Consider the following 16,673-nt stretch of genomic DNA (forward strand, 5'->3'; position numbering starts at 1 on the left):
TTTGGGAATTGTAAAGACTCTTTCCTTATTTTCAATCGTAAAGTTCAGGTGTTCATGAACATGAGTAATCTACTTTCCATTCTTCTTTGCTTTTCTTTTCTTTCTTTTTTTATTTTTTTCTACTTGTCTTTGGTATATACTATTTTTAATATTTTTTTGTAGTTTGGAAGAACTCTGGGCAAAATGAAAGTGTTCTTTTTGACACTCGTAAACTTACATGAACCGTAACAAATGCTAATTGTGCATAGAATTCAAACTTTCGAGAATAATGCCTATAAAATTTGTGACTTTTGTCACGATACTGTCCCCTTTTCTTAGGAAAGGTTATTAGAAACCATGGAAACAAGGAAGTACTTAAATGATAGAAGCTTGTGAATATGGAAAGAGGGAAAAAATAGATAGGTCCTCAAATGAGAAGTAAGAAAGGAAAGGGGGGGGGGGGGGGGATATGGTTGCTAAGATCTAAGAAGAGAAAGAAGATAGCCCCAAAGACAAGAAACCCTTCCCACACCCCTTCCCCAGGATCCCTACCCCTCAGATACTTGAGTGAGACGCCAGAGGAGGTTTGGTGTTAAATCATCTCCTACAGAACGGACATTCCCACCTTCACGCTTGAGGGGTCCCCAAAGGAAATCTTAGCAACCCCATGGAAATGGCGAATGGTGAAGGATCAGGCACACTGGTTTGCAAGGTTTGTCTGAAAGGTGTGATGTGTGTTTTATGTTAGTCATGTTTTATTTGCTCCCTTAAACCATGCTTATATTTACAATACCCACCCCTTTCAAAACCTATACAAACCCTCCCATTTACAAAGTACTCTATACAAAACAGAAAATTTATACACTGTGGTATCACAGCTGTTTAATTATTCACCTCATATTAGATTATCCATAAATATAATACTCTACTCATTTTATTTTATGTCAATATCACTTTCTTTCTTATTCTGTGATTCTCCTAAGTTTTCTTTATCTTGTAGTTGTATCCAGTTTTCTGAGCATTATGACTGTAAGATAGTTTAAGCTATTAGTAATAGATGACAGAATAGTTTAAGATTTTAAAGGAATTCATTGCAGGAAAACTATTTTGGAAGAAACACTAAAAACAGCTCGGGATCCGATGGTAGTCACTCTGCCCGTTAACTCACAATGTTAACATCCCTGGGGGTCAGATGACTCCGCCCGGGTCCCATGGATCTGAGATTAACTTTTCTTGTGCACTAGCAGACCAGTATTTTTCTTTAAATTTCTTTTGGAAGCCTCCCCAAGAAGAAAAATTCTAAGTATTCACGGTTCCTCATTCTGAGGCCTCCCCAAGAAGGTACCCCACAGCACACTCTTATCATTTTAGAATCTTCCCAATTCTTTGGCAAAGCTTGGTTGAATCTTTTCAAAAAGTGGGTCAGATGTACATGCCCGTCTGGCTTAAATTTAGGGAATTGCCTGGATAATCCTGAATTAGTCCCCCATTGCAGATCAGTCATCATTTAACTAGTTAATAACACATTAGGTAAAATTACCCTTTTGTCTAATTTATCCTGGATAAGGTTGAATTCTTTCCTTAGGTCCTCCATACCTTTCTTGGTATCATTAAGTTCAGAAGATAGAATAGGAGATACATTTCTGGATGTTACTCTCTCGATAACTTTTTGAACTATAATTTCTTCCACCCGTTTGTCCAAACTACTTATATTTATGATATCAGAGTTCGCCAATTTCTCTTTGAAGTTCCTTTCCACATTATCTACTCATGTATTAACACCTGTAATTTGCGATTGAATTATTGGCATTAAATTATCCTGCTTATCGACACACTCTTTCAAAGTACTCAACCCTTGCTTTACAGCATTAAATTTAACATTGCGCACATTTTCAAAGGATCCTAACTTTTCATTAAGCTCTGATTCTGCAATATTACATTTATCATCAATATTCAGTTCTAACCTTTTTGTCAACTTCTGAAAATTATCATTCTGTTTCTGGCTATAGCCAGTGACCATTTGATTTACGTGAATGGTCAAGGAACTAGTCAATTCATTCTTTAAATCTAGTTTTAAATGCTCTACCTTACTATTTAAGGCATCGAATTCAGTCTTTAAAGCATCCATGCCTTTGCACAGATTACTAAATTCTTTGCTTTGTGAGTCAACTTTGATATTTAACAAACCTATATTTGCCCCTTGACTACTTAAGGTTTCACTCTGGTTATTTAATTGAGAATGTACTGAGTCTAGTTTTATACTTAGTCACATTTTGAGTTTTGATTAAATTTACTATCTCAGACCAGTCAGGTACTTCCTTACTAACTTTCATAGCCATAGCTGGTTCTCGAGTTTCCTTGACTCGTTGTATGTTACCCATATTCTTGCAAGCTTTTGATCTTGTAAGCATTTAACTAACTTTAAGTATGGTAACCACACTAATAAAGTTCACTGAACAGTTTGTACCACTTTGTACTAAAAGAATAAAGTTCTGTTTTACGCTCACCCGGCAGGGAATTTTCGCTGCATTGGTGAGCGGATGTGGAGGCAGGTCAGCACCGGTGAACAGTAGCTGCTGCCGGCGGTGTCAGATGTTGGCTTCCACGTCTGTGTCCCCGCGATGTGTATGTGAGAGCTCTACACTCTCTGCACTGGATCTTCATAATCGAAGTGTTCTTGGCATATATCTTCTTAGAGAAACACACTGGAATCTTCTTCTCTATTTCTCAATTCAAAATTTTGTTCCTTTAAGTACTTGAGCATGTTCCATTATCTCGGAGTAAATTCTTTGCCATGTTTGGTTTAGTTGCTATGGCAACATACAACAGCTTCTTTCCTCATTTTTTGGTCTTAGAATTCTTGTTTTTTTTTTTTTTTTTTTTTCAGTTCTTTCTCACTGGTTGCCACATTATAATGGCTTTGACAACAATTTAAGTGCGAAGTAAATATACTAACTTCCACTTCTTTTATGATATGACTTACTTGACATACTTGGCTGACTGTCCTTGCTGGTGCAAACTCTCTTTCACTTTCTTCTCTGAAGTATGCTGCTGGGTACAGGGATCTCTTAACTCTGTCGACTTATAAAAATAAATAGACATACAAACTTTCATTTGCTTCAACTAACCTTTATTGTCAATTACTGGTTTCGAGACAAGAAGTTATTACATGTCCCCTATCAAGATCTGAAGATGGTAAACATGCTTACCAAAACCGATAATCAACAGTAAAGGTTGTTTACAAGTGATCTTTGCTAAGAAGTTCACTTTATCGCAAGCAAAAGATTTATGTGTCTCAGTGTCCTCCAGAGCACCTCAGGAGTTATCCTTTGAAAGGTTTCTTCATTAGACTTGTACCTGTGTTGAGTCACTTGGGCTTGTTATTCCCCATAATTAGTTGTCCGGAGTGATAAGGTCTTGGCTTCACAGTGGCCATTCCAGTGGAGCTGGAGATGGACCACAACCAATCCAGTGACCTCAAAACTGTTCATCAACGGACTTGTACACCTGAACAGTAAAGTTTGCTGGAGCTCCACCCTACTATAACTACACATGATCCATGACTCCCTTGTGTTAGAACTGGGGCACTTATCATGTTTGCACATTTTCAAATAGGAATTTTCATTCATATAACTCAAAAGAGTATAGTGTGTACAGGTACGTGATGACATCCTTGCCAATATCATAACATGAAATGGGTGCTCTTCTAACTCTTGCATGTAAAGGGGATTTTCCTTAGACCACAAAATCATGTTCCTCCTATTTGAACTGTGATATTTTGCCTATTCATCAGAAAACAGCAAACACCATAATCGAGACACAGTATTTGGAAATCACACCAACAAAGTATAGAAGCCTGCAACGGACTGCTCCGCGTCATTTCAAATAATTTTTTCACATACATTGATCTAAATCCTTTCATTTCAAATCTTTTTATCAGATTTAAAGTAAGGAAGCCAATAAAACAAGCATTTATTTTCATAATTGTATGAAGTCAAGTCTTTCAGACACCATACACAGTGTTTTTCTCTTTCTATTTTTACTTCAGTAACAAGAGTACAGTAATATTATTCACCAACAAATGGAATTAAACTTCACAGATTGTTTGTAAACAAGAGACAATTTTCAAACAATCAAGTGCCAGATTTATTAGAACATGATGTGAGACCAGTGACCATTCTTACCTAGAGTTGGTGTAATTTCTCATTATCTTCTACAGTTCTCTATGTTTGTTCATATTTTAACTGAGCGCTATGACACTGATGGATCTAAAGAGGGAAGTTCCCTCAGTTACTTTGTTGCATTCCCTGAAACACATCTTCAAATGCATCACCCAATTGAATTCACACTTTTTCATACAGAAATGCATTGAATTCTGAGGGTGTTGTATCTGATGTGAGAAGGGTAGGGAGCAAGGCAGAGAAAGAAATGGAATTAGTTCTTAGTATTTTAGAAAAAATATCTTAATTGGTTTAACTGTTGCAAACACATCCATGTAGGTTTTTTATGTGAATCATTATAAATGCCTTCTGTTTTATAATTTGCAGCATCCTGTGACAGGATTGTTCCCAGCAAGCCCTGAAAATAATCATGCATGGATACGTGACAATGTGTACTGTATTTTGGCTGTATGGGGTTTATCAATGGCCTACAAGAAAAATGCAGACATGGATGAAGACAGAGCAAAGACCTACGAGTTGGAGCAGGTAAGAAACGTGTTCATTTCTTTATCTTGTTGTAATTGGCACTGATGCTTCTATAGTTGTGAAAATTTTGTAAATTACAGCTAATTTTTTAAAAACATAACAACATTGAACCAACATTTTTTATGTATTTAATTTTGTCACTCAGTAAGTATTTAAAAACTGTGAAAAAATTAATAAGATTTGTATGATTCTTAAATACTTCACAAAGAAATGTGTATCACTATCAGAAATCTGCTCTATATTTCTTACACAGAGTTGTGTGAAACTTATGCGTGGTCTGTTAATGGCCATGATGCAACAGAAAGATAAAGTGGAGAAATTTAAATCAAGCCAAAACCCACTTGATTCACTACATGCAAAGTACAGTTCAAGTACAGGACAAACAGTCGTGGCTGACACTGAATGGGGCCATTTACAGTTGGATGCTGTTTCCTTGTACCTACTGATACTAGCTCAGATGACTGCTTCAGGTATGACATTGAAATGTTGATATAACATCTTGAACCCTAGAGGGGTCTACTTAAACATAAGTTAACTATAAATAATGAAACAGCAATTTAAAAATACAAGAAAAAAATTTTAAATGATAAATTTCAGTATTTTTATTATGGTGTAGGAAATCCTATGTATTTTGTGTGAACAAAATCACTTTCTCTTAAGACATAAGACCACATTTTCATTGCAACTGTTCCTAATAGATTTCATTCAACTTGCTCCATTAAGTTTCATTCAATTCATACTAAACATTGTTGCCCAGTTGAAAACATTCACAGTTATTGCTAAGTAGGAAAGAAGCAATAAGTAAGGACAAAGAAGCTAAAGGAAAGAAATGATAAGAACCTATAAATGACAGAAACGAGATTGTGTGTGGGTGGCGGGATTTTGAGGGAGGATATAGAAATGAAAAGAATTGGTGTACATTCAGATCAGATGGGTTGCAGATACCATACATATATTGTAGATTCGGATCACATCTGTGAATGTCAGGAATCAAATTCATACCCTAGAGTCAGACGACATCTATTAAATTCTGAGGCTTTGATGGAGGCGGGAGATGTCTATGTCACACCGTGCATCAAGCAGGCACAAGAATAACAGCTTTATCTTATAGGGTTTTATGTGTTTATTTTTAATGGATTTGGTTGAATGTGTTGTCCATCCTTGATACTTGCCAATTATTATGTGATTGTCACAGTAAGCTGAAGTACATTTGCATGTCAACTAAAATCTGTCACTGCTCATCTCTAAAGTGGCTTTCTTCTAGATGAAGCATGTTTTACCATTGATGATGCTGGAATAGTCATAGATAAGAGAATGTCTGGATTTAGCAAGGATGTTAATTGTATGGAAAAGAAATGAGAAACACATTAGAGAGATTTATTCAGTAAAAAATCTTGAATGCTTGGTGCTCCTTTCCTAGTAACTATTTATTGAAGGACATCTTCTAACACCATGAACCGCACTTAAAATGTTTAATAGTTAGGCAGGAATTCAGTTTTATAACTCATCATCAGTTGTATGTGCATCAACATGTACAATGTGACAATTGCATACATAACAGTGGGAACATAAGTCTATTTACATTATGAATCTGTATATCAATGACATGCATGTTGTAACAGGAAGGTGGATGTAAAGGCATTGAGCGACTGATTGAGCATGAGTTGGAATGCATTTTTGAGCTACATTTATTAAGATATACCAAGTTGACCCAATCTTAAGAAAACAACTATAAAGTACCACACTTTGTAATTATAGAGTGGCCTAGAACAGATTGATGAATCAGAATGAATACCTGAGCCAATATAAACATACGTAAACTAATAACCATTGATATAGCTGATCCAAACCATCTGTCATTGTATCAATCATAAACTTTGCCAGTAATGCACAAATGATTGGAAAAAAATAACGCACACACAGCAGAAAATTAATTATTAACTGACATTAACAAGAAACTAGCCAACAGGCCCCAAAATTGCTGACTGCTCATATTGGCATTAATCTCATAAGCATGAGAAATGGATTTAATGAAACCTTTGAAATGTAGCAATTCTTAAAGTGGAAAACTAATAATTAACATCAGTGAATTAGGAAGAGTCTCTTAGGAAAATCATGAAGTGAAGCACTCACCGAGTCAGTCTTAGTTGAATAGTTGTACGTTACTATGAACACTTTGAAATGCACTGCCTTCAAGAATCCACAACATGCAAAAAACATAGGGACTTTAAAGTGATTCTGTCAAATATATCCTCACCACGAGTAGTTCATGAATTACACTTTGCAGAACAAGCATACACTAAAACAGTACCTTAAGATTTAAAAGACAAAGCGTATCTTCCCTAATTTTTTGCGTGCTGGTAAGAGGCCAAGTTCATCTTACAATCACATGACTGCACCACTCAGGTCTCATGGAAGTTACACAACTTCTGACATGTCTTACTTTTCCACTATGACGTGTAGCCACCACTCACAAGTCAGAAGGGCAATAGTGTGTCCCACCGGCTAAATGATGTCAATTCAGCCAGGGCTAATGCATGCCTCTGAGCACAATTCTCACACACTGTTCTCAGAGCTGTTCTGCCAAACCTCCTGGACTGATGGACAGCATGGGCATATGATTCCAGTGACCAGCCGTACGGTGGACAGCACAATCCACAGTCTGCCCAAGTTCATGGTCACATTGTTAACTGTCCGCCACCATCCTGGCTGTTACTCCCTGCTCCACCCATAGCTGCATCCTCTAGCATGCACTAGCACTGTGCTACCTCATCATGCCTTCAGGTGGCGCAGACCATGAACCTCGTTCTTGCAGTAGGAAAAAGGTGGCACTAATGCTGATATGGCATATAGTCAGCTGCCTTCCCCCCCCCCCTACCCCCACCCCCCACCCCCACCCCCCGTCCCAGATCTTGGCCAGGGCCAAAAACATCCTTCATTAATTCTTAGCACCCAGCTTAATCGGAGTGAGGTGAGCTGTAACCTTCTTAGCAGTGCGCTGATCTAACAGCACTGTTACCAGGGTAAGAAATCTTCTAATACACAATGGCCCTCTATACCAGGGCAACAACGTTTTAGAGATTCGTTCTGCCTCATTATTAAAGTAGATAACATCACCAACTTGGTAAGCATTTGGCTGGTGCTGCTGATAACAACTCGTAGCTTCCTTCGTGTGGGCCTCCCACATATTTCTCTTGGCCAATCTGCACAGTACAGCAACGTGTTGGTGATTCTTCCCTCCAGGCAATAGATCCTCAATTGCCCACAAGCTGTACAGTGGAGTTGCCAACTGATAACCCTGAAGTAACTTGGCCAATGTTGATCCATGAGCCTCATGCCATGGCCAAATAGGGCAGAGAACAGTCACGATTACTTTGATTCTTATGGTAGTAGGCAGTCAGCATAGATCTGAAATTGTGATTGAGGCACTCAATGTAGGAGAGGTTAGGATAATATGGGGTCATCGTCATATGATGCACTCCCATCCCTAAACAAAATTGTTTAAATACCGTGGTGGTCAAACAGCTTGCATTTTCAGTAATGATGCATTTCTGCTGTCCAAAGTTCCCAAAAATTGTACTTAAATTCTAAGTGGCCATGTTTGTCATTGCCCCTCCAGTAGGTAACAACCATATGAATCTGGTACAGGAATTAATACAAACCAAAATACACTTGTTCCCACCCCTAGATCTCAGCAGGGGACTGACAAAGTCAATGTACATACTTTGAAATGCATTATCAGAGGGCTTCAAAGCCAAGTACCTGACCTTGGTATTCTGAGTTGGTTTACTTGGAGCACATACCTGACAGTTCGCTACCCTCTTGCAAATCTCCATGTCCATTTCATTTTCAGCCATAAGGAAAACTGCCTTATCTTCTCCTGTTTTTTGAGTACCCCCAGCTGCCCCCCCCCCCCCCCCCTCCTCCACCTCTCACATGTCAATGGGGGGGGGGGGGGGGGGGCTCATGGAAAAAATGTAAATAACAGCACAATCAGTTCTTCAGGTGCTACAACCTTCGGTTGTTCCAGGCTGTGCACCTTACAGCACAGCACCTGGTCTTTCATTAAGTAAGGATTGACATACTCACTATCTTGAATTATCTGCTTGATGACCCTCAGGTGTTCATCCTGAGCTTGAAATTCTCTAATATCTCTGAACAGACTAAGGATTTGAGTCAGGATGGGACTAGTTTAACCTGCCTGTTCCTATTCACCATCTGGAGGATGATCTATTGGACTATCATTCTTCTGTTCATATGTGCGACTTAAACCATTGGCCATCATGTTCTCAGAGACCTTGATACTACAGACCTCAAATCTACATGTGAGAATCCTGGTAGCCCCCCTTGCAATTCATCGTGTCTTGTGGGGCCTAGTGAGTACCCAGCTTAGAGCGTGATTATCAGTTTCCAGGATAAATTACTGATGTTACAGGTGGTACTTAATTTCCTGCATCCCCAACAGAACAGGGAGGGCTTCTAGCTCATATACAGAGTACTTTCTCTCCTACTCAATTAACCCTCTAGAGGCTGTAATAAAACAGGCTGTATTGGGTCATGTGGAGTACCCAATACAGCAAGTTCCGTTGTATGCAATACACCCTCAAACAGATGTGGGTAGTGTATAAGGACACTTAGTGAATAAGGTCCCTTAGTGCAACAGTGTGAAATAATTGTAACGAAAATGTTAAACTGTGTTACAGACCAATTAATGTATGTACTTAATCAGGTAATGTAATGTACAGTTAGGATAAGTCGTTATCACTTTGAGATGAATTTCGGGATGTTTTGAAGAGAAAGAACAAGTTCTGGAGTCAGAGTAACCCTTTTCATTCAGTTTTATAATTATAATTCAATCAGTAAAATTGATTGTTTACCATAACACAGATTAACTGTGTAAACCGTTAAGTTTGGAAAAGCTTAACATTTATTTATCTTTGCAAGTCAGGACAACATATTCTTACAGAAATCACCAACTAAAAATCTGTAATTGAACTCGTAATTAATGTTTCTGGAACATTCAGTGCAATGTCCACATATTATGAAAACTAGAGAAGATTTGTTTAAATTGGGGACATGACCTGATTCAGAAAGTCAATTTGTATCATAAATAATCTTATTAGAATGATTCATTAATCTTTTGTAACACGATTTAAAGATTTTGTGATGTACATAATTATTCTACAGTTTAGCCTTCAAATGTTGCAAAAAGGCAGTTTGAACATTTGATTTGTAATTTTGTGTTGTAGGAATATTACCAGCTCAAAATTGTTTAATAAAATCGCATAATTAATTAAATTACGTAAAGATATATCGAGAATGTTCTGGACTGAATAGTAAGAACTCAATTGTATGTTTCAAAACTGCACTTGTAAAAGGTCGTTCATTTTGGAAATATGCATTATCATTGTACTTGTCTTAATTTTTACTGAAACTCTCTAATGTCAGTTTTTGGTGGATTGACTTACTGCAATTGTAACATCAAACATGAAATAACATAATAATGTCAAAGAACATATTGTTAAAAGATGTATAAATACACCTTGTCCAAAGCCTTGGAGAAGGGCGGAGTGTGGTTGAAGGAATAGCTGGTGTGTTCTGCTGCCTGTATAAAGTTGTAATAAATAAACAGTTGTTGACAACAGATTAATTGGTGTATGTCTGGTAGTGAGCAAAGACTTTCTGCAGTGAAGTTATCACCTCCAAAAATGTAAAACATGGTACGATCAGCGGTACTATGTTAAACCTGAATTTATGGGATTGCTACATTAGATTTGGTGAATGGAGCTGGTATGAGAAGTTACATTAGCTTTGACGTTGAAGCTGGGCTTCTGGACCTGGTTACATTTTAAGGCATAAGCAATAGCCTTCTACTCACCTCCTTTTTTTGTAACAGAACCCTGCCGAGTCCTTGTGCTGAGGCGCAGCACACGGAACTGTTATGAACGTGCACGCTGAGCAGTGCATGCGCAATATCACCTCAGTACAGCTTTAAATAGTGGAGCTCAGCGCGTACTCGCCAGTACTACTACAGTGGCACTCACCTGAAGATGGCCAGAAGTCTCTGCACCAAAATATCGTGGCAGGACGTTACTGATATCCGTCAGTATTCCCATGTTTTTATGGAACAATCAGTACGCAGGGAAAGCTTTAAACATCACATCAAGCAACTCTACAGGATGGAAGTGATGGAATGTATTCGAAGGTTCGACAAGTTACGTGAAAGAAGAGCGAGGCTGCTGAACTCATTGATATTCTTATTAAGTCGCAGAGACAAGGGCGTTATTCCTACGTTTGCCAAAATTGTGCATTTCATAAATACCGCTGCTGCAAACAACATCAAACGTAAAGCAAGTGTGGCTTTGGTGAGAGAAAGGATTCGTTTTAGTTGGCGTGAATTGGATTCTGTGTCAAAGGACCTGTTCCACATACATTTGGAATTGGCAGCAAGACTATCTTCTCTATCGTGGGACTAGGTGGATGGTGTGACATGGGCTAAAGCAAACTGGAGCCATGATAAAGCTTTGTTGAGGCAAACTGCCAAGATTGACAGACTTTTTAAACAGATGCAACAGGAAGTTCCAACTCGACGATCTGCTGTTAGTTTGACAGAGAAAACTTTAGATGACGTGACTGTGTCTGTGCCAGCAAAAGGACTGAATTTTGCTGCCACACCCGTTTCACCGCCACTAGTGGATTTCATCAGTGCCATCGAAGAAGCTGTACGCCGTCTTGATGCAGATGAAGCGGAGGAAGTTCGGCTAGAGTCTTGCCATGTATTGACCAGGGGTGCACCTATGAAGAGTAACATCTCGCCCATGGAGAGGATAGCCCTCCGTATCTCACGAGTAGATGTGGATACAGTAGTCTTAAAATCTGACAAAGGAAATGCTACTGTCCTGATACCAAGGGATGACTATATTAATAAGATCAGTGTTTTATTATGTGACTCAACATAACACAAAATCGATAAGGATCCCACGAGCCGAGTGGTACGAAAAGCGGGAGAACTTTTATCAAATAGTTCTCCACCGAAGGAGGTCTTTAAGAGACTGAAACCAAACAGTTCAGTTCCACCTAGGCTATATGGACTGCCTAAGATCCACAAGGAAAATGTGCCATTATGTCCAATTGTAAGTAACATTGGAGCAGCCACCTACGACCTAGCAAAATTCCTGGCATCTTTGCTCAAACCAGTGATAGGCAAGTGTACACATCACATAAAGAATTCTGGTGATTTTATCAGTTGACCTCAGTCACTACAACTGCAAAGTAACAACTTATTGGTCAGTCTTGATGTGGTTTCACTTTTCACAAAGGTGCCTCTGGTGGACTCACTACACCTCATTGGCAATATGTTTGGTGCAGACATTACAGCGTTGTTTGAGCACACTCTCTCCTCTACATATTTTATATTTAACAACGAATTTTACGAGCAATCTGACGGTGTCGCCATGGGGAGTCCTTTGTCTCCCCTGGTGGCTAATCTTTTTATGGAAGGTTTTGAGGAGAGAGCACTCGACTCTGCCACTTTTAAACCGACAGTATTTTGGCGATACATTGACGACACTTTTATAGTGTGGCCTCATGGTCAGGACCGTCTCAAAGAATTTTTACATCACATGAACTCCATACATGAAAGTATAAAGTTTACCATGGAGATAGAGAAAGATGGTTGTCTGCCATTTTTAGATATCTTGGTGCGACGGAAGAGTGATGGCACACTGGGTCACTCGGTGTACAGAAAGCCCCCTCATACTGACCTTTATCTACAAGCTACTAGTTGCCACCATCCAGCACAAACAATGGGCGTTCTAAAAACCTTGATCCACTATGCCCATACTATCTCTGACGCTGACAGTCTTGAAGCGGAACTGGAACACCTGCAAAAAGTATTTCTGGAGAATGGCTTTTCACCTAGGCAAGTGAACAGAGTGATGCAGACCTACAAACGATGGAACAAGAAAGAGGAAGAGGCCTTCAGGTGGACTGCTTATCTACCATTTATTGGGAATATTTCTTCACAGATAGGCAGAATATTGAGAAAGTATCAAGTGAGAGTCATCTTTCACCCTCCTTCCAAAATTTCATCACTGGTGGGATCCGTTAAAGACGACCTGGGCCTGCGTAAATCAGGTGTTTTCAAAATTCCGTGTGAATGCGGCAAATCATATATATATAGGGCAAACAACACGAACTGTGCAGGAACGCATTGTGGAACACCAACGGCATACTCGCCTTCTCCAACCCACCAAGTCTGCAATCGCCGAACATTGTATTTCCACAGACCATTCCATGAATTACGACGACACAAAAATTTTAGCCCATACATCAAACTTTTGGAGCTCGATTATCAATAAATTTGTGGAAATAAGATTGTCTGACAACGAGACTCTCATCAATCGAGATAGCGGTTATCAGCTAAACTCTGCTTGGAATCCTGTTATAGAGAAACTTAATAGTCAACTTAGTTATCTGCATTAAGGAGAAAATCAACCTGATATCGATACACCAAGCTTTCACCGTGGAGGGCGCGAGGCGCAGCGCACAGAGCTGTTATGAACGCGCACGCTGAGCAGCGCACGCCCAGTGTCACCTCAGTACGGCTTTAAATAGCGGAGCTCAGCGCGTACTCGCCAGTACTACTATAGTGGCACTCACCTGAAGATGGCCAGAAGACTCTACGCCGAAATATCGTGGCAGGACGTTACTGATATCCGGCAGTTCTCCCGTGTTTTTATGGAACAATCAGTACGCTGGGAAAGCTTTAAACATCACAACACTGGCACAGATTGTAATGCCCATTTAGGTGCTAAGAATGCAGCCTCCTGAGAAGGACCCCCAATACATTTATACCCCTACCGGTAGATTTCGTTCAGATGAGCCGCTTTCTCAGCAAACCCATCACTGAACTTACAGAAGAAATTGCTATTCTGGCAAACTGAGCAACCTGTTTAACATTATGTGAACCAAGCACTTGATTTATAATTTTCACTCAATATGGATCGATGAGGATCCCCTCTCCTGACACAATATGTACTGTGAATTTCATTGAAGGGGATGCAAAATGCACCTTCTCAGGATTTACTGTAAGGCCTGCCTTCCACAACTGCCCAAACTCTTCCTCCAATGTACCAGGTGCTCTTGAATAAGTTACTCTGTACCACTAAATCATCTAAATAGTAGTACACAAACTTGAACTTCACATGAGAAAATACAACATCCATTGATCATGACAGAAGAGCAGCCCCTCTTGCTAGCCTAAAAGGAACTCTATTAAATTCAAATAAAGTCCAGTTAGTGCCAGCACAGTGACTGACTTGGATTCGTCATCTAAAGTTATCTGGTTGTTCGCTTGGTTAAGCTCTAGTGTGGTAAAAACCCGAGCCCCAAAGGACGAGTGGTTCCCGATAATCCACTACCGACAGAGATTCCCCCCATCTATTTAGGCACTAGAAATATTGGTGCCCTTTAGGGTGACTTAAAGTGATGAATGACACATTGATCAAATATTTTCTTTGTTTTTTTCTCTTAGTATCTTCCTCATTGGTGGAAATAACCTATGCAGTGTCACCTTAACTGACGCCTGGTCCACTAGCTCAGTGCCACCGCGTGCATGTGAGTGACCCCCAGTTTCTTTGTTACGACATATGGAAATTGGAAACAAACAGCTTCAATTTTGTGAATTTAGAATTTCTCGCCGAATCTCGATGATGAAGTCCTCTTGGGTAATCAGCCAAGTAACGGCATCATTTTGCTGTATAGCAGCTGGACCACAGGCCTGTCTGCATTGGTAGTGCCAATCGAGTACCTCCAGAAGGGGTTTCATGGCCATGAGATGGGGGAGGGGGAAGAGTTGTGGCTGGTGGTGGGGGCTCCCTGCATTCAGGTGGTTTGGGCTTCATGTCCTGGTGAGACCAAATGGAGAAATTTGCAGTGGCAGAATGCAGTCTCAGTTGAAACAGTATGTTTGATTTCGAGCAAACAAAGCTGCTGTGCAGGGCGAATGGGTTCTGGGATTCAATCTTCAAAAGAGTGTCCATGATAACTTTGTCAACTAGGATAGCAGTTTCCAATTTAGCACTGCATGGGATGCAGCAATAACAAAAATATGACAGCAGTATTTGATGCAAAACTGCTGAAGGTAGCAATTGGAATGGGCAGGCCCTACCAGGACATGATGCACAAACCAACCAGCAAGCAGAGAGCCTCCACAACCACCGGCTGTCCTCCCACCATGGGCTGTGACACCCATTCTGGAGGCACGCAATTGATGCTGCCGATTCAGCCGAGGCAGGGGAGCCTGTGGTCCAGCGGCTATAAAGACCTGGACATGACATGAACCCGACACCTGAGCCTGAAGATGACAAGTAGAAAACTTGGTGAAACATTGCCACAGAACGATGCCTTGACTTGGCTGATAACCTGAGAAGACTTCATGAGCTTCAGTTTTGTTCTCAACAAACACATTCAAATTGTTTAATCGATCATTACAACTACCTGACTCCCCATCAACCATCCTGATTTCGTGGGATTGCTTCTTCCTGACTACAATGGCAATAACCTCACCACAATGGCAGAACTTGAACAGAGTTCTCAATTTCAATATGAAATATAAGCTCCTCGTGGCCCAAACTGTAATTAAACCTACATTCCCAATGAAGTCAGTTCCAAGTATGCAAGATGTCGCCAGATTTTTTTAACAGTCTTCATATTAGTTTTCCACAAAAATTCTCCCAAGGCTATCTTAACCAGCAAACTCACTTTAACTGTTGAACTTGATTTGTCTGCCATTACAAATAATCCATTTTCCAATGACAATCATTCCCACTTACATTTACCTCAATGTTGGGTGAACCAGTCAGAATCAGTTGCCGAGATAGTACTCTGTAAATCCAAGTGTGGATGTATCTGTAATCACATATATTAGTTTATACTTTCTATGATACAACAATTGTCATAACTAAGGCTGCAATGTCTTCTTCATAGAGCCCTGTTTCATGTAACCTGGCCTATTACAATTCCAACATTTTAATTTTGTGTTTTCCCCTCTCATGGAATCTTCTTCCTCAGTACCTCCTGATTGTACCCTGACCTGGACAGTATTGCCCTCTGTATTCACTTTCTTGCTCACAAATTTCTTCCCCTCCCATTTGTACCTGCGATAGTTGAGGTACTCCGTAGCTTGAATCTGTCAGATCAGATCCTTGAATTGTAAAAATGTACTAAGTATCTGACACAATTTTAGCCTCTGCCTACTTTCAGCATTCAACCCTTGTAACAAGTTTGTTATGACGTATTCCTCCGTGTGATCGAGAACCAATGCCAATATGCTTCTCGTAACTCAGGCAATGTATTCCACTGTAGGTTCATTACAACCTTGCTCTTTTTCATATTGCCAGTAAACTATTTCCCTCAAAGCTCAGGGAGGACTGAGCCTGATTATTTGGTGCCTACAGTTTTGCCAAGTCTCTCTATGTTGTGTGGCTTGCAAAATCAGGGTTTATAAGCTCTGGGACAACTGGGAAAGAAAACTGGGAAAAACCTGGGAATTTTCTAAAATTATGGGAATTATTCTTTGTTCTAGTCCTTAGTTAAATTTTTGTAATTTTGACTGGTAAGAGCTGGTATACAGCAAAATGTGTGAAAGGCTTTAGGACGAAGACTATGGAATACTTAATAACAGCAAACTGTTTCTGATGAGTGTGATGTCACAACTGTTCACACGAAGTCCTTTTTGAACAGTTGCCAGGGGGCTCATGTGCATGTGCAGTGGAGTTGCATATGAGCAGTGCCTTCTCCCACTTCTGGCTATTTGAAGTGTAGTTGCAGCAGTAGCAAGAAGCAGTCAAGCTACAGAGAAGAATTTTTCTGTCGTGTCCAAGCTGCCAGATACACGCATGAGCAGAGCAGTCTGGGTTTTAGTGGGGAGGGGGATAGTGACCTGTGTTTATGTTTAGTGATTTTGCTGTTTTCTGATGTCCTATT

The 16,673-nt window shown here is 39.8% G+C and overlaps 1 protein-coding gene across 2 annotated transcripts in view; it reads left to right on the forward strand.

Moving 5' to 3' along the window:
* Nucleotides 1–16,673, forward strand: part of LOC126475093 (probable phosphorylase b kinase regulatory subunit alpha) — a 263,393-nt gene that overhangs the window by 7,059 nt on the left and 239,661 nt on the right. For both annotated transcript variants that reach the window (XM_050102666.1, XM_050102667.1), the window contains exons 2-3: nucleotides 4,527–4,685; nucleotides 4,939–5,155. In XM_050102666.1, the coding sequence (XP_049958623.1) occupies nucleotides 4,527–4,685; nucleotides 4,939–5,155 (376 nt within the window). The remainder of the gene's footprint in view (nucleotides 1–4,526; nucleotides 4,686–4,938; nucleotides 5,156–16,673) is intronic.

The sequence above is a fragment of the Schistocerca serialis genome, chromosome 4, assembly GCF_023864345.2.
Source record: "Schistocerca serialis cubense isolate TAMUIC-IGC-003099 chromosome 4, iqSchSeri2.2, whole genome shotgun sequence".
NCBI classification, from domain to species: domain Eukaryota; kingdom Metazoa; phylum Arthropoda; class Insecta; order Orthoptera; family Acrididae; genus Schistocerca; species Schistocerca serialis.